The following is a 21,870-nucleotide window of genomic DNA, read 5'->3' on the forward strand; positions in this document are numbered from 1 at the left end:
AATTCATCTCATTATCAACATGTAAACGTGTGTGTGTGTGTGTGTGTGTGTGTGTGTGTGTGTGTATAAGAGAGGGAAAATGAAGAGATGAAAGCATTATTAAGATGTAAAATGGGCCGGGCGCGGTGGCTCAAGCCTGTAATCCCAGCACTTTGGGAGGCCAAGGCGGGTGGATCATGAGGTCAAGAGATCGAGACCATCCTGGTCAACATAGTGAAACCCCATCTCTACTAAAAATACAAAAAATTAGCTGGGCATGGTGGCGCGTGCCTGTAATCCCAGCTACTCAGGAGGCTGAGGCAGGAGAATTGCCTGAGCCCAGGAGGCAGAGGTTGCGGTGAGCCGAGATCGCGCCATTGCACTCCAGCCTGGGTAACAAGAGCAAAACTCCGTCTCAAAAAAAAAAAAAAAAAAAAAAAAAGTAAAATGTAGACCAAAACGAAAAAAACAAAAAACAGGTAAGTAGGTCCTAGCTACTAACTTGGGATTACATCTCTTGGCCTCATATCTGGGAGAAGCTTCCCCAGGATATTTTTCCCTGCCCTAGTTACTTTTAAATTGTAGAGAGTTATATTTTACACATGGCCTGTAAGTATCTTTGTTGTGGAGGAATATGCATCACTGTACTTTTTAAGTAATTGGAGTACCAGGTGTCTCCCTTTGGAAGTTCACATTTTAATATCAGTCTGTTTTTAAAGAGGAGTGGGGGCTGAGATAAAGTTTAATTTTAAAGTTAATTAAATTAATGCAATTTACAGTGTACGCTGCTTTTTTATTCATGCAAGGTTTACATAACAATAAAAATGCAATGGCTCTGTTTAGCACTGTAGTACACAAATAAGAAAATAAAAACCAATATCTGCTGAGGAAGATGTCTCTTACACAGGAACAAAATGCAATGGGTATTATGGGTATTTTATTTGCAAGAGGGAATCTGTGTGACCATATACACTCTGTCTTCTAATATATTGTATTAAAGAACACCGGATTGTCTTAAATTTGGAATGGCTTGCTATTTTTGGTAATTCAATATTAACTAGATGAAAAATACAGGTGGTATATACTGATACATTTTGAGAGTTAATGCTATTATCTATGTTGCAAGTGTGTGGAATTGCTTTTGGAGTAGGAGATATGACTTCAAAGATTGTTAAGGATATCTGTCTCAAGATCATTAAACACATTTTTGTTCTCAGAGTTTTGATCTTAGAGTGTTCTAAATTTTTATGGGACAGCTGTGAATCCCAGTGTTGTTAGTTTGCCTCTTTTCCATTATAAAATACTGCAAGAATTTCTATTTCAATTTTAGCAGGTTTCTCGTATTCTCTCATGTCCATTTCATGGAATGTGTACTTTGCAGATGAAAGGATATTAGCTGCCAATATCATATTCAGTCCTCCCAAGTAACCAGCAGGTTGAAGTATGTTGTATTGAGAGAAATAGAAAAGCATATTTTAAAAAGTGAAATAAAAAATGTTCAGAAAAATGGATGTATAGCATATAAGATACATCTAAATTTATTTCAATTATTATAACTACTTAAATTGCACTGAGTACTAAAGTAGTGAACAGCTTGCTCTCTTCTGTTAAACATTTGGATCATTTCTTGTTTTTTTATTTTATTTTATTTTATTTTTTAAATTTTCTTTACTTTCCGTGAGATCCAGGGTATTCATAATCTAATACATGTATTCATGTCTTAGGGATACATAAATATATAAGCACTTATAATTCCAAATTAAGATAAAAGTTATTAGAATACATCAATAGAATAAGAATTTATTCTAGAATAAGAGAAGCAGCCTACTTGATTCCCTAATATAGCCACTGCGAGTTGGATGGGCTCTCCAGGTAAATTCCATGGAAAAACTTTTGGAAGGGTTAGAGAAGTTTTATACACCCTTAGCTTTCTTGCTTATACAGTGATTCTTGAATCTATTTAGAATTGTCAGGTAAGTTCTAGAACTTCATTATGGTTTGAATCCAATTCTAATGGTTGGGAAAGAAAGAAAAGTTGGGCACATATGCTTATGTAGAAGACAGCCTATAAAGTCATATGCGATGGAAGCAAATATTTCAATGATTGAGATACAAATAATTCTTTTTAAGAAAATGATATAAACAGTATACACAAAAATTCCTTATTTATAATGCAGCTATTTAAAAATATTTGAGAATATGCACATTGGAATTCAAATGTGTGTGTATAGTAGTTAATATATATGCACACATTTTTAATTTCTTGCCATTAATAATTTTGTAGTTGTTTTAACTTGAAATATTCTGGTTGAACACAGGGCTTATTGAGGCAAATCTTATCTTAGAACGCTAATTACAATGTAATTTTTCAGTTTTAAAAGGTCTATAAGAGTTCACAGGAGGAGAAACGTTCCCATAAACATACTGGATTCAGCCGCGTGTGCCTTGTCACTGTTCCCCCTTGAGTGAAAGCTGTTAGAGTATTTTCTGAGAGCAGTAAGACACTGACAAATATAGTAGGAAAGGAAAACTATGCCTAAGGAAAGTATAATACTTTTGAGATAGATTTCTAATGTACCATTGTCCTTGTTGACAACATTGTCTTACGGTTGATATTTTCACATTCAAGTTTCAGGTTTAAAAAGACACCTTTTTAATATTCTCAAATATGGAAACAAGTGATGTTTGTGAATTCCTTTTGGAATTAAGCCTGTTTGCATTCATTATTTTTCTGTTTGCTCCCGGCAGACAGAATTCGCTTAACCAATGTTGGGAAACTTTTGAAATAAGATGTGTAAAGTATAGAAAAACGTATTCAGGTATTTCAAAGACACATTGAGATGGTGTAATCTATACTTGGAACTTTCCTGCTAATTCTCAAGGAATACTAATGACATATCTTGCTCTAATCTTCAGTACGAACATATGTTTCCATGGTTTTGTTAAATACACATCAAATGAAGAGCATATGTTTAAATTCCAGGTGCACAGTCCTCAAAGTAGGTACGTACAGAGTAACACATTATTTTAGTTGTGGCATTTGCACATAATGCCAGACATGATATTATTTCCTTATAGTGTTGTTTTAAGTTACTTATAAAGGAAGGGAACTTGGTCTTCTACTAGAAAAAAATGCTTAACATTTATTATGTTTAAAAATATCATTTAAAAATTACAATTGGATAAGCTGATGTACACTAACATTGTAAAGTCTTTAATTTTAAATGGTAGTTTTTGCTTTTAATTTGAGAGTGATTGAAGGGTGGAAAATAACATCTGGTGTAAGAATTGGCTTCTCTATCTTACATCTGAGTTATTTGTTTTCTTAATGTTTAAAGTTTTCTCTGTGAATAATCTGGTAGATTGAATTTGTGCATCTGATCAATAATGAAAATACCTAAGAAGCATTATTCCAAAGCGTTTCCAAATACATTGATGGTAAAAATAGTTTAAAAAATAGCAAAACTGAAAAAGAGTAAGAGTCTGGTTCTATTTACCAAGAACTCTATCATACATTTGCATCCAATTATACTGCAAAAAACAAGTTACTAATGCTCTTTTGTTGTTGAAGTAGTCCATAGGGTCATTGATAAATTTTACATAAAAATTTCATTTAAACTTATTCGAATCTTGTGAATGGCTTATTGTTTGAAATCATTAATTCAGAAATAGAAAAACAGTCCTCACTTTATAGAAATGACTTACTTATATCATTTAAAATTAAAACTTTCTGTTCTTATATTTGGAGTTGGGAGCCATATCACACTGATGGGAAAATTGTTTTTATTAAAAAAAATTTCATGAATTCATTTTTGTTTTCATTGCGTTCATTTTTATCAAAATGTAAATACTTTAATCCCACTGAATTTTAAAGTCACATTCTAAACTAAAATATAAAAGTATCACTGAATTTTGTTCAATTATATCAAAATATTAAACACAATCACATAGTTAAGCAGCTATTAAAAATCTAACCAGAACAAGGGTACTGGCTTGAATTGTTCAATATTTGGCAACAACTTAAAATACATAGCTATAACACTTATTTAAAAACATGGTTGTTTTCTGTATTTCCACCTTCATTCTGAGAGATATAAAGTTTAAGAAAAGTAGATCATGACTGTAACACGATCTCTTATGATACTTGTTTAAAATTTGCACAGAGGAAAATTTAATATTCTAAACAATTAAAGTTAGTATTCCAAACATAAAGTCTTTTAATACTCTTATTTGAAAATTCTCAAAATTATGTATGTTGGTTAAATACTATTTGTACATATGTTGGATAAATCCTCCATTAATATGAATTAATTTCCCACCGTAACTGATTAGTTTGTAACGATACTATAAGAAAATAGTTTTAAATCTCAAACTACTAGTTTTTATTATCTTTATAATTTCCCTCTTTTCCTGTCATAAAGTTTACTGTGTGAAGTTTGCTTTTGTAAGATAAAATAGCATTGAATTACAAATCAAGAAATTTCAAAGTAGTTTTCATGTTTACTATTATGAGATATTATGTAACATATAAACATATTGGCAGTCAAGCTTCCACTTACATGGTTTACTGTGAAAAAACAAATCATCTGGAATTAATATGAAATAAAATCCCCTAATGAATATTTTATATTTATTAAAATAATCTTATCTGTCACATGACTTTGCATAGCTACCCAAAATACAAACCTTTTCCATATGTCATTTTAATACCAGGGTCATCAATTGTACACCACACGTACACATACACACCTACACACCTACGGCAGAGACACTTTCTTCTGAATTGACCATTTCCACTTGCTTGCCCTCAGAAACTTAATCTTGCTGCTGATGAATATCTTCATGCCTAAGAATTTTATAGATAACCCAGTAGAAAATATTAAAAATCAAAAAAGCTAATGGGAAGCAGGCTCGGGAGATGGTGTCAATCTTCTTGGCCCGGTCGATAAAGACCTTCCTCATTTCATCCGGGCTTTTTGGCATTACCTGGACAGGGTGGTTGGGGCCCTTTGGAGTCATGCCGTCTTTTGCTTGCAGACATGGTCCCATTCCATAGGCTGTGAAGCTGAATCGACTTTCCCTTACCTCATCATCCTGTCAAAGAAAAATGTGAGCGGGCCTTTTAATAATAGAATAGAGCATGCGTAACAGGCATCTCAGAATCATAACCAATTTTATCATGGTTAATGTTTACATTAATGTAAGGAAAGGATAACAGAAGCATATAAAGATGAGTTGCTTTTGTTCCCCACTGAAGTTTTATTTATTTATCCTACTGCATTATGTGGATGTGCCCATTAATAAATGTGAAATCTCAAAAGATACATTTTAATGGGAAAACTAAATTCTGATGTTGTCTACATATTGCTTGAATATATAAATTAAAAGAAAACAGGAAAAATTCCATTGGGATATTGTGTTATATATGTTCACAAACTAGATTTTTTTGGTATTATTTATTTAAATGAATAAATGTGTGATGGCAAAGGGGAACATACCAGGATTATTGACTGAATTTTTCTTTCTCATGGAGACAAACCTTTTAAAATTTTTTCTTTCAATTCGAAGTCACTTCCTCAGAAAATACAGTCTAGTTCAATAATACTTCCTGGCTTATGTTATCCTCCCTTTATGCTATTTTTCTGTTTTACACTAACCATTTTGGAAAACCTAGAAGATAGTCATGTATTCTAGTTTACACACAACTACTTTTCAGGCACATAGGTTTGCTTGAAATTGTGAATGAAATTTGGCAGAAGTTTATTTCATGTTAAGGACATAAAATTTTCATAAATTTATTATTGCTATGTTATTCTCAAAAGTATCATTTCTTTTAAATGGGGCAAATTGAAGACAATTTTCCATATTTGTAAAAGAAAAGATTTAAAGGAAAATTTAAAGGAAAATTGTTTAATAATATATGATAAATGCAATATGCTTATGAAATATAATATTTAATAACTTATAATGCAAATTATTAAGGAATAATTTACTTTAATACATTTATTTAGAATGTAATGGTAGTTGGCTACCAATGAGTAAGGTACTAAAAGTGAAGGTCTAAATGACAAGAAAATATTTAATGAAGTTGTTATATCTCTCCTATAATAACACCTTTCCATAATAATATAAAAGATAAAATAATTGGCTTGAAGTCTTGAAAATTATGGGCTGGGCATGCTGACTGACGCCTGTAATACCAGCACTTTGGGAGGTGGAGGTGGGTGGATCACGAAGTCAGGAGATGGAGACCATCCTGGCCAACAGGGTGGAACCACATCTCTACTAAACATATAAAAATTAGCTGGGTGTGGTGGTGCACACCTGTAATCCCAGCTACTCAGGAGACTTAAGCAGAGAACCCAGGAGGCAGAGGCTGCAGTGAGCCGAAATCAGGCCACTGCACTACAGCCTGAGCCACAGAGCCAGACTCTGTCTCAAAAAATAAATAAATAAATAAATAAAGAAGAAGAAGAAGAAGAAAAGAAAATTATGTTGGTTCTGTGAAAGTAGCTGCTCTATGAATAATATATTATAAAAATTGAAAGTGAAAATATAGAAGTTATTATGAATTCTAAAATGAGAAGATGACCACAGTTGATGCAATAAGGTGTAAAACAGTGATTTTTTGGGAATTATGAAAGTAATGTAATTCCACCTGAAAAACAAAAGTATATTATTATTGGAAAATATTTCCTTTGTAAGATATATAAGCAATTGAATTTTGAGGACACACGTTTGAAAGAAAAACTGACAACCCAACCTACCTGAGACTACTGTTATAATCTTGCAAAAATTGAAAATGGATTTTCCAGTATTCTGAAATAAGCATGTTCATTTAGACTACCATTGCTTTGGCTTCCATGGAACTTTTAAGGCAGATTTATTATTTGCCTTAAAGTTTTCTATATATTACAAATTGGGATTAAATTGTTGTTATGTAAGTGCTAGAATAGCATCCTTATAACTTCGAAAATCATGCTGGCGTTTGCATTTCTAAAGGAAAATGTAGGTTACCCAGGTAATTTGCACTATTTTGTGTACAAATCAGCTGAATGTTGAAGTATAAAATAGGCTCTGAAATTATATCAAACTGTGTTAAAAAAATCTATCTCAAATTAAGACAAACGATAACTTCTTACTATTTACAATGAGGTGTTAACATGTTAGTTGAAGAACTTGAGAAATTCATTGTCGAAATGCTCAGATTTCAGGATTCTAGCTGATGTGCTTAGTAAAGCAGAATTCGTTGATTACCTTTCTAATGATCTGTTCTGAATAACTTATAAATGTATTTATTTATTTATTTTTAAGATGGAGTTTCACTCTTGATGCCCAGGCTAGAGTGCAATGGTGCAATCTCTACTCACGGCAACCTCCACCTCGTAGGTTTAAGCGATTCTCCTGCCTCAGTCTCCTGAGTAGCTGGGATTGCAGGCATGTGCCACCATGCCTGGCTAATTTTGTATTTTTAGTACAGTTGGGGTTTCTCCATGTTGGTCAGGCTGGTCTTGAACTCCTGACCTCAGGTGATCCATCTGCCTCGGCCTCCCAAAGTGCTGAGATTGCAGGTGTGAGCCACTGTGCCCTGCCAATAACTTATTTTAAAACTTTAGAGACCCTAGCTGCTCATCTCAAAATAGAGATGATCTACCTAAAATTAACATATTTGTGAGCAACTGAATTTTTCTCATTTGTATGTCTCTATATAGCTGAGTGTGAGTAAAGAGTTAACATCCAGCCTTGGCTGTTACAGGAGTGTGGAGAATGACCACTGATTTCCTAAGCGTCATTCCTCTGAAAACAATAGAGTTAGGCTACAGGGGGAATTGGAGTCGGCCTCATTGACTGTGAGGGGCTGCACCTGCGCTGGGGAGCTGTGCATTGGCCCATGTGACTGGATTGTATACAAGCGTGGTTTGGAACAAAGGCTGTGATTCTCTGCGTGAAGATGATCATATACACCCTGACTTTTGTCCACAGCAGCTGTACCTATGTGTTCTGTGTGATGAGTGGCAAAAGAAGCTGTGCTCTTGAGAACCTGCTGAGTCTCCTGTGTGAGGCAGATGCTAGAGGCCTGATGGGTTTCCTGCGTCGCGTCCCTGTAGGACGCTGAGTGAACATAATGTTAAGTTAAAGCCCATGGGTGTCCGGAGCGTCTGTATGACAACTTGAACCCCAAATCTCAGCAGCGGTGGACAGAAGCTGACCAGGCTTTCAGATCCTTTGAGACTTAACATGGCCAAATGTTCCAGGAGGGAGTTCTGAGGAGAATCTGATGCTGATCCAACCTGGTTTGAAGATAGCAAAGACTCTGCAGAAAATAACATGCTGAATATTACAATTGGAATATGGACGGCACAGGTTTTTTCCCCTGTTGAATTGGAAGACAGCTGATCGGTGAGATAAAACTGAGGGGAAAGTGGCTCAAGAGACAGTTAATTCCTTGTTTTTGGGGGTTGGGGCAGAAGGTCACGCCCATTCCCCCAGCGCTTTGGGAGGCTGAGGCAGGTGGACTGCTTGAGCTTAGGAGTTGGGGATCAGCCTGGCCAACGTGGCGAAACCCAGTCTCTGCCAAAATTATGAAAAATCAGCCAGGTGTGGTGGCGGGCGCCTGTGGGCCCAGCTACTCTGGGGGCTGAGGTGGGAGGATCGCTTAAACCCGGAAGTGGAGGTTGGTTCCTGCTGCATTCCAACCTGGGTGACAGAGTGACAGATCCCATCTCAGAAAAAAAAAAAAAAAAAAAAAAAAAAAAAAAAAAAAAAAATTCTCGTGAAACAAACCACTCAAGGGAAACAAACAGCCAGTAAAGCAAGCACAAGCAAGCAGCTTCATGACCTCAGCTCAAGATGAAAGCAGAAGCCCAGACGGTACTTGGAAGGACACCACACTTAATTTTAATCTTCTCTTCTGTAACCCCAGGCAAGTGACACTGCAAACTAGTGACTATAGTGCAGCTCTGTTCCATAAAAATACAATGTAAGCCACAAATAAAAGCCATGTGAGGAATTTTAAATTTCACGTTAACTACATTTTAACAAGTTAAAGGAAACAGGTCAAAAGAATTTTAACTTGAAACGAATTAACTCAGTATGTTCACAGTACCTTTTCAACATTTGTTAAAGTAAAAATTGAGATACTTTTCATTCTTTATTTCATAGGATGTCCTTGAAATCTGGTTTGTGTTTTACATTCACAGCACATCTCAATTCAGACTCTAAATTTCTAGTGCTCGATAACCACATGCAGCTAGTAGCTACCAAATGGGACAAAGTAATGACGGCATAAAGGAGCTAGGTCACTTTGCTAAGAAGTGCTAGCAGGTGTCTAGGGAATCCATGCTTTCCTAGATCTTTAGTTTAACTGACTTAGGAGCTAATAACGTATTTTTGGATGCTGCAATGTGAAAATGTAATGTTTGGTGTGAATGTTAACCCCAATTCTGCTGCAGTGTTATCATTCAGGAATTATTGGCAGGTGTAATGTCAGTGACCCTTTTGGAGTAGGTGAAGCCTGGGGTGGTATAAATCTGATGAGTGTCAGTCATGGTGGCTCATGCTGGTAATCCCTGCATTTTGGGAGGCTAAGGCAGCGGATCACCTGAAGTAAGGATTTGAGACCAGCCTGGCCAACACGGTGAAACCCTGTCTCTACTGAAAATACAAAAAGAAAAAAAAAAAAAAATTAGCTGGGTGTGGTGGTGCATGCCTGTAATCCCAGCTACTCGGGAGGCTGAGGCAGGAGAATCACTTGAACCCAGGAGTGTGTTATCATTTACACTCAAGTAAATTAATAATGAAGAGGGAAAAAAAAGTCAAAACCAAAATACTCTTAACCATCAGATTCAGTATGAAACAAAGAGAAAAAATGTTGGCCAGGCACGGTGGTTTACCCCTGTAATCCCAGCACTTTGGGAGGCCGAGGTGGGCGGATCACTTGAGGTCAGAAGTTTGAGACCAGCCTGACCAACATGGTGAAACCCTGTCTTTACTAAAATCACAAAAACTTAGCTGGGAGTGGTGCTGGGTGCCTGTAATCCAAGCTATTCAGGACGCTGAGATAGGAGAATCACTTGAACCTGGGAGGCAGAAGTTGTAATGAGTTGAGATCGCACCATTGCACTCCAGCCTGGGCGACAGGAGCGAAAACTCATCTCAAAATAAATCAATAAATCAATACATCAATCTATGCTGAGAAGGGAAATTGACTGATGCTCTCACTGCTGTGAAATGTAACACCTGTACAGAAGAGTGATATGTTAAGTACAGCAGAAAATCTGGGCTGGCCATATAATAATCAGAAAGGAGCCTACTCAAACCATATGCCCTGGCCAAAACTTGGGTAGGCACTGGGTTAGGGGAGTCCTTAGGCATGTGGCCCTTATTCTGGGAAGGCAGGAGGTTATCTAGATTCATGGGTACATTAACTCTTGCAACTGCTCTACTGGGTTTTACCGATGAGAAAAAAATCTGAGCTGTTCAGAAGAAAGATCATGGCCAGAGGTACGGCTATAAACTCTCTTTAGGTGGCTGTTAAGACATGAAAAGAACACCACAGACATTGACAGGATTTCAGTGAAGGATTTCCTGGCATGTTATCGCCTGCTGGGAGGATGAAAATCTATTCCAGTTTTGGCAGCTGACTCCCCTAAGGAACCCTGTTAGATCTGTTCCTTTCAGCTCAGAAGTTAAATCCCACAGTGCCAATGGGGAATGGAGACAAAAGGCATTGACACAGGTTGCTAAATTTACTCTATCAGTTAAAGCAGCTGAAACAAAACAGACTGACTTGAAGGCCAGGATTTCCTTGCCCGATTCTTCATGGGGCTCTAAGGCTGTGCAGTGGTTTAAGATGAATTGTCATGGGGGTAGTGAACACAGCTTCTTGCAATTACCTGATGCCAAGGTAAAATAATGTGGTAATATTGCTGGGGCACAGGAAAGCAATCTAAAGAGTGGATGAGAAGCTGCCTGAGCAGGGAAGGAGGCAAAGGATCAGCCATAGCAGTAGGTATTATGGTCACACTAAAAACTGAAGGTAGGAAGAAAAAGAGTATTGTATACTCAGTAGGTGCCATTGCCTTTAACCAAATGTATAAATGTAAAGGATGTGACACATAAATGAAGGATCTTGCCATTTCTGGCTTGAGCCTAGTCCTGGGCAAGTCATTCCTTACCCCAGTTTTAATTGGATGTAATAAAATAAGAGCGCTCAGAATTGCCTAAATCCTCCTTTGTAGGAAAATTACTATTTGAGTTCAGTAAAGAAGTTTCCCAATAGCCTCCACCATGCTGGTTGGATGTGGTGAAAACTACTCAAGCGTTTTGGACACAAAACTCTATTCATGAATTCAGGACAGGAGGCTGGTTGGATGTGGTAGATTTGACTGATGTTTTTAGTCCCAATGGTTAAAAAACGTCAAACATAGTATGTCTTCATGTGAGGTAGATGCAATTATAATCTTACCATCCATCCCTAAGGGAACCTAAATTCTCCAATATGTTGTTACAACTGGATAAGAAACAATTTGGTCCAGATAGTTGTCAAAAGTAAGTTGTTTAATAAATGGTAGTTTCCCTCACCAAGCAGAAAGTCAGGGAGTTTGGAAACTGTAGTGGCACATGTGACTAGGTAAGGGCAGTTAGTTAATCGAGATAAGATGCAAGGTCCAGCTTATGAACCCACTTACAAGAAATAACCTGGTCTGAGAATACTAGCTACTAGTCACAAACATGAAAGGGCAAACTGCTATTTCGTCTACATTCTGCTATGTAAAAACAGCTTATAGCACTGTTGAAATTTGGCAGGTACATTTTGGATGCCTGTTGGCCCCACATTAGAAAGTAACTAGAAGACAGACTGAATTTCAAAGGGAAATAAAGCAGACTGTGAGAGATTTAAGGCACACAGTAGCCAAGCTGTCCCTCTGAGGTCTTAAAATTCACTGATTGTGCAAGGGAAACACACACAGACTGGAGTTTCTGGAAAAAGCTCAACAGTGGCACTCTAAGGCAGCTGCTAAGATTCTAGACTAGAAAATTATCTAACACTGTCAGCAGGTATAATCTATTTGAATGACAGCAGCTGGCATTCTCTTGAGTTCTGGTTAGAAACAGCCCCCAAGACCAAAGGAATCTGAAGGGCATCAGTCTATATTTAGGCCTGAGATATCTACCACATCATGGGTGATATCAAGAAGACATTCCAGTCTAAGTGCCCCGATAAAATTAAAATAGTATATTCAAGACCAACTGAAAGTGAGTGACTCTGGTGGAATGCATCATGTCCGTGTAACAAAATCCTATGTGACAATGGGCCAATGATAGACCTCCAGTTGAGCTACCCACAATGGTCTGAACCTCATGGCTTTCTTCCAACAGAGGCAATGCAGACCACCTAGTTCACCAACGGAAAGTCTCATACGGATGGTCAGGACCGCAAACACACCTGGCACTACTCACTCCATGGAATGGATCAGAAGAAAGCAAAGGTAAGTCTACCCATGAGCTGACTTATGAACAGTGTCAGGATCAAAATTTGGTTCTTACCCTCAGAGCAATATCTGGATATTCGAAGATTCCTTGGCCCTAGCTAGTGGTCTTGCCTTGTGGTCAGGCAAATGGGCCTTGGTTAAATAGGCAGTTAAGAATATCCCATGGTAGGAGAAGATGCAATTCCTTATAGAAATTACAGGTGAGAATTCATTCGGGTCCTACAGGTGCCTGCTGAGCTGCTGACTCAGTAGGGGACTAGAATGCCATGGCAGGTGCCTTGTATTGGCTTTGGGTGTAGTCATGGTGGTGTTCAGGCCATGCCATAATAGACAGAATTGTGACATATTCCCTGTCACCCAGTGAAGCCATTTATGTGGTGAGAGCTTGTCCTTAGTATCGACAGGAGAAAACCTGTATGAAAATTGCTTTTGGCTTGACTCTTCCAAGGACAAGTGCTAACACATAGCTGTAGATGAAATACCTAGAGTTCTTGCCCATGGCTTCTGGAGGATTCAGTGGCTATTGCTTGAAATTGACAGATATTCCATCTTGGGTTTTCTTCACATTGTAACAAAAGCCACAGCTGAAGATACTATTAAGGGCTTGGAACAAGGCATTTTTATATTAGCTTGGGCTTCTCAAATATAACTCATTGAGCACAGGAACACATTTTAGCCCAAAATGCACAACATGGCCCAAGAGCACAGCAGAGGAAGAGCATCCCATATCCCATCTGCCCAGGGAGCAAAGGCTTAAAAAGATATTGGAATGGGCAATTAAAGCATTTAATTATTAGAGATGTGATGACAAGGACATGCAAAGTCTGCATAGCCTTAATTTAGCTACTTAACTCTCTGATACATGGCTTCTCATTCCAGGAAAATATTTGCTATACTATCTATCAGTGTTTTTAGAATTAGAGAAGATATATAAAACACCTGACAAAACATTCAAATTGCTGCTATTATATTATTAACATTTTGAGTGTAATATTACATTATTCTAGAAATTCCACAAAGCACAATAGGAAAGAATACTAATAACTTGAATCATTTTACTATTAGATGTTTTAAACTCAGAGTAACCAAACTAGCACTAAAATGCTATGTAAAATAGGCCACCCAGTCACCTGTTCTCCAGGGTGCCTTGCATCTGTGCTCTGTTACACTAAAAGGTTAACCAATAGCATAAGTAAAAAGACCATTCACCCCTCCGGACCTCACTGTTTCATATGGTTTTGCCATATGACTGCTAGAATTCCTTGCAAATCTAATTTATGCAACCAAAGAGTCTTTGTGTTTTAAATGTGTTCCATGAAACAGCACAAATCATTTTAAGTATTCCCATGAGATGAGGCATTGTGGAGTCATACTAGGGCCCTTTCAGAAACAGAAATTCAGCTCTGTGGGAAGGAAAGGACCAGACTCCTGTACAGGGTCTGTCTGCGCATGTAGTAAGACAGCGATGACAGAGACCATGAGCCCCTGGACCTTAAAAATATCCAGTGATTTTTTTTTTTTTTTAATGACTGGCTTCCTGGGACTTTTTTTGAAAGGTTGCACCTAAACAATAATTTTAAGTGCAGATAAAGCTTTTCTATCAGCTTATTATTATTATTAGATTACTAAATTAGAAGAAGCATTGAATTATTTTATTACTTATTTCTCTACTTTGCATTGCACAGTCATAAATTATCCTGTGTTTATGTATGCTTACATGTGCAGTGATATTCCTTATTGTAATTAGCACTCAAATACTTTTTTGAGATAATTTAATTTTCTGGAAATAGCTTCAGTTTAAATTCTAATGGATTACTCGTAAAAAAAAAAAAAGCAAGGAATAAAAAAAATTTATCTAGAACTTTTGATTCAGAGGCATTACGTGTTAGCCAATATTTAAGGCCCTTGACAACATAAAATATAGGTAATAATAAAGATTAGATAGAATGAACTAAAAAGTGGGCAAAACCGCTGACTAAAAAGTGAAATTAAATAAATAGTTCAGTTTACCCACAAGTAAACCTTCTTACTATGCTTCAGGCAAGTTAGAATGGTAGGCAATGAAAAATGGAGATAGACATTTGCCTGTAGCACAATTCTTTTTACAGGAAGATCCTTTTTTTGTAAATGTAAAACTGCCAATAAAAATATTTCAGTCATTAAGCTTCAATACCATACTGTGAAACATTGCATGTCTCTTTTCATTTTATTTTAATTATTATGCCAAACACTGATTCATATAAAATGCAAACTGGAACTAGAAATATTAGAAAATAGGAGGTTGCATATTGTCATCGAATAGAATTATTTCATCTGTGTCATCAAACACAATACTGCATATTAACACATGTGTGACACAAGGGCTCATTTTATATCTTCTTCTTAGTCCTCAAAAATGAACAGAAAAAAAAAAAACAAGTGGATGTGAGAGTGAGAAAGGCATAAAGATTGTCACTGAGTGTGAATAAAACATTCAGCATCTAGAATAGCATGAAGTATTGATTATGTGAATTGCTGTAAAATATAAAGCATTAAAAGACATTATTTCCATCTTAGACATTATTTCCATCTTAATGTTTCTCCCTCGGTAGGTACCGTCGGGACAATGTTTATGCAATTAAAGAATTAAACAGATTATTCCAAATGTCTTTTTATTAAATAATTTTCTGTAACTTTATTACCAAATGGGAATGTGACAAAGGAAGGAAAATTGAATTATTACTAATTTCTATTTATATGGTTTCAAAATGTGTGGATTATTTTACATTACTAATAAACACAGAAATGACTTGTTTTGTTGGGAAAAATCATTGCCCTTTGAGAATAACAGGAGCAGATGAAAAATGTGAATGAATTAAAATTGTTTTTCTAAAATATCAGTCTAAAATAAAATATTCCATTTCATACATCTACACACATTTTAAAATCATTTATAAATGGAAGGTCTAAAATAGTGCAATTATAGATGAGATTAAAACATACTTTGTTATTGCAAGTAAATTGTTAATATGAAATTGTTTGAAATTTCACTCCAGGAGAACCTTGCATTTATTATAGATGACATTTGAATTAGCTATTAATTAGCCAAGAATATACTTGGCATATTAAGCTTAGATTCAGAAATGGTTTGGAGATTAATAAATGTTAAAATGTAAATTCAAAAAGATAAACGTTTTAGTGAAATATTATAGAGGACAGATAAGAAATCAATGGAATGATTTATTTAAAAATCTATGTATCTATTTCTAGCATAATATGTTAGATTCATTTATTGCCAACTCATAATTATGGAGTGTCATAGGGTATAGCAATAGATATTATATGTTAAAAAACAGCATTTCCATTTTAGTTAACACTGAAATGGAAGTCACCAAAATGCATGTAAATTTTGATTAAACAAAAATATTATCACCTTATCAAATATTATTGTCCTGAACAGATTTTCAGGGAGAATATAGCTATAAGAAATAGTTACGTTTAACATAAACTGAATATATAAATATTTATTCATAGGGAATAATTAAAGTCTTACAATTTTTATCTTGAGAGGATGCAATTTCAACTCCTGATACTAGAGTCATTCAAATAGAATTTTTTTTGAATCTAAGTTATTGGGAAATAACTTTTCTTATGTATGAAAGACAATTGTAGGAACTATTTTGTCTATTTAAAGAACATCTTAGCTCTGGAATAGCATAAGCTGACCTGGAATGGAAAGATTATTGAATAATTAGTGTATATGGATGCCATATTGCTTTCAACCATGATTCCTCCTCATTTTCATCAAAATAGTATATATGTATGTTTGCGTTTATCCTTAGACTTTAGACTTGACAACTCCACAGGACAGAAAATCAATTATTTAATATTCTTAGAAGCTATCTTGAATATTTTTAAAGTAAGACAGAATATAAAAACATAAGTAAATAAAATAAAGTTTGTATACAGATGGTCAAAATGCAGTCAACAATATCTTTATTTTTCAAAATATAATCATTGTGCCTAGCAAAACATAAACTTGGTCAAGATTTCTTACATCTAGAACTAATGGTCCATTCCTATTTCATTTGCATATATAAATAATAATAAATAATAATCAGTAGGGAAACAGGCACTAGAATGCTGGTGCATATGTTTTCTTGCAGCAAACCATTACACTATTACATTGCATTGTGGAGGAAGCTACATGAAATGCACTAAAGCAATCCCATTTCATCCACATCACTCAACAAATAACATGTTTGGAAATACCTTGGTATGTCTTTTTAAGGCTCCAGGACTAAAGTAATGCTATCATACATGGGAATAGCGACTCTAACCAAAATACTCCCCATATCATGCATACAGAAACACACACGCACACACACATAGCACTAGAGATAGCATCCATGACATGGTGCAGTGCGTAATCAGCACACAGCAGGCTGGGGCAGTGTGGGGTGGGGAAACTGGGATACAAGAGCAAAGTTGTCTTTCTTCACAATGGATGCTATGTTCTCTGGTACCTTCACAGAGGAAAAAGTAAGTTTAAAAGACTGTTTGCAATGCCTAAGCCAATGCTGAGCCTAGTTAAAACTTTCCTAGGAATCATATTTCCGTTAATGTAAGGACCCCTGTTGTGACAAACTTTCTACAGTGAGACTATTTTATTTACTTTGCCTATTCTGCCAAATTAAAGTACTGAAGACAATTCAGGTAAACCAGTACTCACGTCAATAAAAGGCATAGTACCAACATTAACACTGATTTTGAATATGTTTATTTCAAAAATAGATTGCTCAGACTGTTTCTAAGCAAATGAATAGTTTTAAATGACAAATTTGATTAGCCCAGAGCATTATTAGTTTGGGGAAATAGTTTTCAAAAAGCCAACCACCCCCAAATTTGCCCAATGCTTAAAATATTTTAAAAACAAATGGGATGTATATACTTTGTTATGAATATATTTGCGTTATCACATTGTTTCTTCTCTAAGAATGTATTGACTGTCCATGAGGTAAGCCTGTTTTTACATTAGAGTTTTCATTAAGTAATATTTAATTAAATATCTTTCATTCTATGGTTTCTATAAACATTAACGGTTTAGCTTCTTGAGATATAATTATGTTGGTCTTTCAAATAAATACTATAGTCTGCCATATAGTCTAATACCTACGTGTCTCTATAAATATATATTGCAAATACTATATCTGATTATGTAAATTTCATGCAATGAAAAATTTACAATTAAGATAATTGAGTAAAAGAAGGTAGATCAGGTGAAATTATTTTTCAGGGATGAAAAACAAAGAGAGAAGTGGGATGCTGGGAAATAAGATGTAATTTTAGCAGCAAAGAAAAATAGCTGAGCGATTATATATTATAAGATAACATACCAAGTACTTTAAAATAATACCAGGTCTAGATAATCTGTTATGAGGTTGAGATTACTGCAAGAGTTGTTTAACATGTCTCCTGCAGGGATTCTTACCTGCAGTGTACAGTAGAATCATCTGAGGAGCTACTTTTATACGTGGTTTAACCCAGAAATTTAGTTCAATAGACAGAACTATTTGTATGTGATTTCCCAGGCTAAGTTCCTGGCTTCAGTGGATTTCTATTTAATTATTGCATCTTATATTATGGGCCCCAAGTCAAACCACGTATAGACCAACATGATCTATTTTAGATTGCTTTCATAATATTTAATCATTATACTTGGACATGTATCTTTGTGATCTCTTTTTATTAGAAAATTTCAAAGGATGCTGCTATTAAAACTAAATCGTTCACTTGCCATAAGTAATCTAAACATATTTTAATGTTTAGAATTGATTCTAAAGATACACGGAAGGCATAAATCATTTTGTTGCCTTATTTTGAGGTCTCTTGTGCAGCTGCTTTTGGAATTTGTATAAATAAAATTTCCATTTATTTTCAACTAATTTTGTACAAGTATACAAGTGTTTCTTTTATGATGATTATTAAAAGATATATGTGATATTTCTTTTTAACATATATTTTTAAACCATTTTGACCAATCAAATAGCTCTATTAATAAAACGAAGGATAATATTTAAATATCTTTGTACTAGGTGAGAGAAGACAAGAATAAAGTTTTTAGAAAAAGAAAATACCCTACTTAGCTAAAGGGGGAAGGTGTTTGCTCAGTTTTCAAAACAGAAGGGGCTGTGTTTCCCCACCAAACACTGCCTTGGTAGTGCAGAATATGCCGTCTGCTTTTTACTGATGAGCACATTCCTCCATTTAGAGTTAAGAAAGTCAATTTACCATATCTGAGAAACGGTAAAACTTCTCCAGTGCAAAAGCTTCTGTCTGTGGGAAGGTAAAGTGGACCAAGAAGGATTGAGAAACCAGAGAATCAATTCATATATGATAAATATAAATACACAATTGGTTGTAATCGCATATATCATTTGAACAGACATATGTAGCAATTAATAGATTTTCACATATGCAAAGTATCTGCCTCAATGTATAAATTGAACTTAAAAAAAACTCTTTTTTCTTCATTAAATCATAATTACTTTTAATTACATTTGATCCCTGAATACATCAAGTAGTTATCAGAAAATAATAAGCTATGACTATTTTTGCATTTTTGCATTTTCCCATTTTCCCAGAGTACCAATCACTAGAGAAAATGAATATTTCCATCTTTCTTTGCGCTGAAGAGGAAGGAACATCAAATGGTTTTATTTTACTTTTACGTGTGCTAAAACTGAGTGAAGAGGCACTTAGGTAAAAATAATTTTTTAAAAGAAGGACCCAGAATTGAGCATCTAGACGTGTTGTCTAATACTTTTTCTACAAGATATTGTGTTTATTGGATGTGTGGTGGATGTAGGTATGTCTGAGCCTTCTCACTTTCCTCATTTGGCCACCGATGTACAATACTTCTCGTATTTAGAGTACATGCTTGATACATTCAGAATTGTATAAGGAGAAGAAAAAACGTAAAGAAAGGGAAAATCAAAATGACAAAAAGCTAATCATAATGATAGGGAACATGAGTATTGCTTTACTTCTAATTATTGATACTAGAAGGGAGAAAGTGGTCTTTATCAGTCACTGATAAAAAAGAAAGACCAGAGCACCACCCCTTTGATAAGGATTTGTACTGTCATTGTTGTTCCACCAGTGCCGGGTATCATGAAAGAAAAGAGGAGCAAGTAGGAGGTAGAGAGGGAGAGAGAAGAGGAAGAAAAAGAGATAAAGAGAGACTGAGGAGATATGAGAAAATGTAACAGACCAGTAGACCAGGGCGAGGTGAGGGAAGAAGATAAAGTTAATCTCCCCATCACAATATGTTTCAGTGTACAAAAGATGTGCTTCGGTTTTCATAAAATTTAATTAAATGCAAGTCTTAGCACTGTTTTTTTTGTTTATATATTACTGACTCTCCCAATGCTGAATGCTGATGTTCTTTCCATGCTGCTATTAATTGTGTGTTTATTGGAGCAGTGATGCCTTTTGGAGGGCCAATTAGAAATGATAAGTAAGTTACTGCTTTAGAATATGTTTAATACTAAATAGACTCAAGCACTGAGAGGTCAAAGCTTAGTGCTTTTTAAAGAAGTTTAATAAATATATAAATTGCAGCATAATTTATAAACCACAAAGAATCCTTTAAAAATTGCAACTTTTAAAATACTAAAAAATGCACACTAGATAAACTCAACTATTATCATTAAGGTGTATCTTTTGACTGAAATATACCAGGATATTGGATCCTTGCCGCAATTACACAAAACTTTGACATTATTCTCCATTGCTTTAAAAGTCCATTTACTTTCAAAATATCAGCTGGCACATTCACATTAGAAGTAAATGTGTAGATCCACTGTCGATAGAGGCTCTCTCTTATATAGAAAGAAAGGGGATTGGTCAAAACCACGTGCATGTCAAGGGAGATGCCATTACAGTTCTGCATGGAGGAAAAACTTCATTTAGGGCATCAAAATTCAATTAGGAGTTTGTTACTGCAACTTACTATGGTCTCTTCATGATGTTCTAAGTTTTCTCCTGGTTTCGTTATTTATCAGATAACAGCCACATAACAATAGCACTTCATTGTGTTTCCATGGGGTTTCAAAGGAAACGTTTTTAGCTCATGAAAATATGTATCAAAAAGAGACCACATAGTTTTGCATGTATTTGTCATTATGGTATTAGTAAATAAGTAATATTTGATTAAAATAAATTACCTCTGACAAAGACACTTTAATAATTACATTTGACAACTTATATGAAGTGAAACCATTAGAAATGCTCTAACATTGCAAGTAAGAAATAATATATTTCATTAATTAAAATAAAAAAGTGTCCATCCAGGAAGTACATTAAAAAGAAGTTGATATAGGTCTCATGTCATCAGATTTGCTGTCTAAAGTAGAGCTAGGTGTCATCATGCTCTCCCTGAAGCTATTTTTGACCCTTTCAGTTTGGATTGGAAAAAATGAAAGAAATATTATATCATTTCATCCCCAGTCCCAATTGCCTCTCTTTTCATCTTGATTAAATACAACAAATTCACTTTCCAGTGAAAATTGGATCCTGCCAAACCCAATACATTCATTCACTTACCTTATTCTTTCTCTTTCGTCGAAATCTCAGAAGTTCTTTGTGTTGTCTTGATACGAAATTTACAGCTGCATACTCCAGAAGTGCTGAAAACACAAAAAGGAGGCAAACTGCCATCCAAATATCAATAGCTTTGACATATGAAACCTAGCCAAGAGAGAAAGAGAGAGCAAGCAGATTCACTTATATTGTTACTTCCTTTGAGAACAAAACTTAGTGTTTCTCATTCTGAATTACATCATCTAAGTTTGAAAAAATAAAGCAAAGGACAATTTTTTTTCTAGAATTTTTCAGAGAGTAATTTTTGAAATTTTTTGGTATTAGTTGTATTTTGTTATTATTTTTTTTTCAAATTTAGGCAATAGTCCAAACACACTGAAAGGAAAAATAAGATGAAATATAATTTTACCTTCAGAACAGTATAGTACTTAAAAAGTATGAAGGATCATTAAACTATCGATAATGCTGTTGACCTCTTAGTTCCAAATTTTCATTAATTTTTTATGTTCAATTTTTTAAATTTTAAAATCTTAATTCTGTTAAGATATTTTTCTTTTATTGCATTTACAAATATTATATGGTTACTTGCTATTTATTTTGAAATGTTTTTAACTTTTATAAAGACATGTTATAAGCATACTAAAAAGATGCCAGGGGTGGTGGCTCATGCCTGTATTCCTAGTGCTTTGGGACGCTAAAGGGAGGCAGGAGGATCACCTGAGGTAAAGAGGCCTGATCAAGATCAGCCTAGCCAACATGGTGAAACCCTGTCTGTATTAAAAATACAACAATTAGCTGTGAGTGGTGTTGGGCG

General features: G+C 35.0%; 1 protein-coding gene across 2 annotated transcripts in view; it reads right to left on the reverse strand.

Moving 5' to 3' along the window:
* Window positions 1–406: 406 nt before the first annotated feature.
* The window catches only part of GLRA3 (glycine receptor alpha 3), a 201,136-nt gene continuing 179,672 nt past the window's right edge, over window positions 407–21,870 (reverse strand). Inside the window, exons 8-10 of one of the 2 annotated variants that reach the window (XM_003933869.4) lie at window positions 21,060–21,203; window positions 18,744–18,788; window positions 407–5,073 (exon numbers count right to left, since the gene is read on the reverse strand). In XM_003933869.4, the coding sequence (XP_003933918.1) occupies window positions 4,795–5,073; window positions 18,744–18,788; window positions 21,060–21,203 (468 nt within the window). In that variant the 3' untranslated portion in view covers window positions 407–4,794. The remainder of the gene's footprint in view (window positions 5,074–18,743; window positions 18,789–21,059; window positions 21,204–21,870) is intronic. The other variant, XM_010344432.2, reaches the window with a different exon arrangement.

This window comes from Saimiri boliviensis, chromosome 3, assembly GCF_048565385.1.
Source record: "Saimiri boliviensis isolate mSaiBol1 chromosome 3, mSaiBol1.pri, whole genome shotgun sequence".
Lineage (NCBI taxonomy): Eukaryota > Metazoa > Chordata > Mammalia > Primates > Cebidae > Saimiri > Saimiri boliviensis.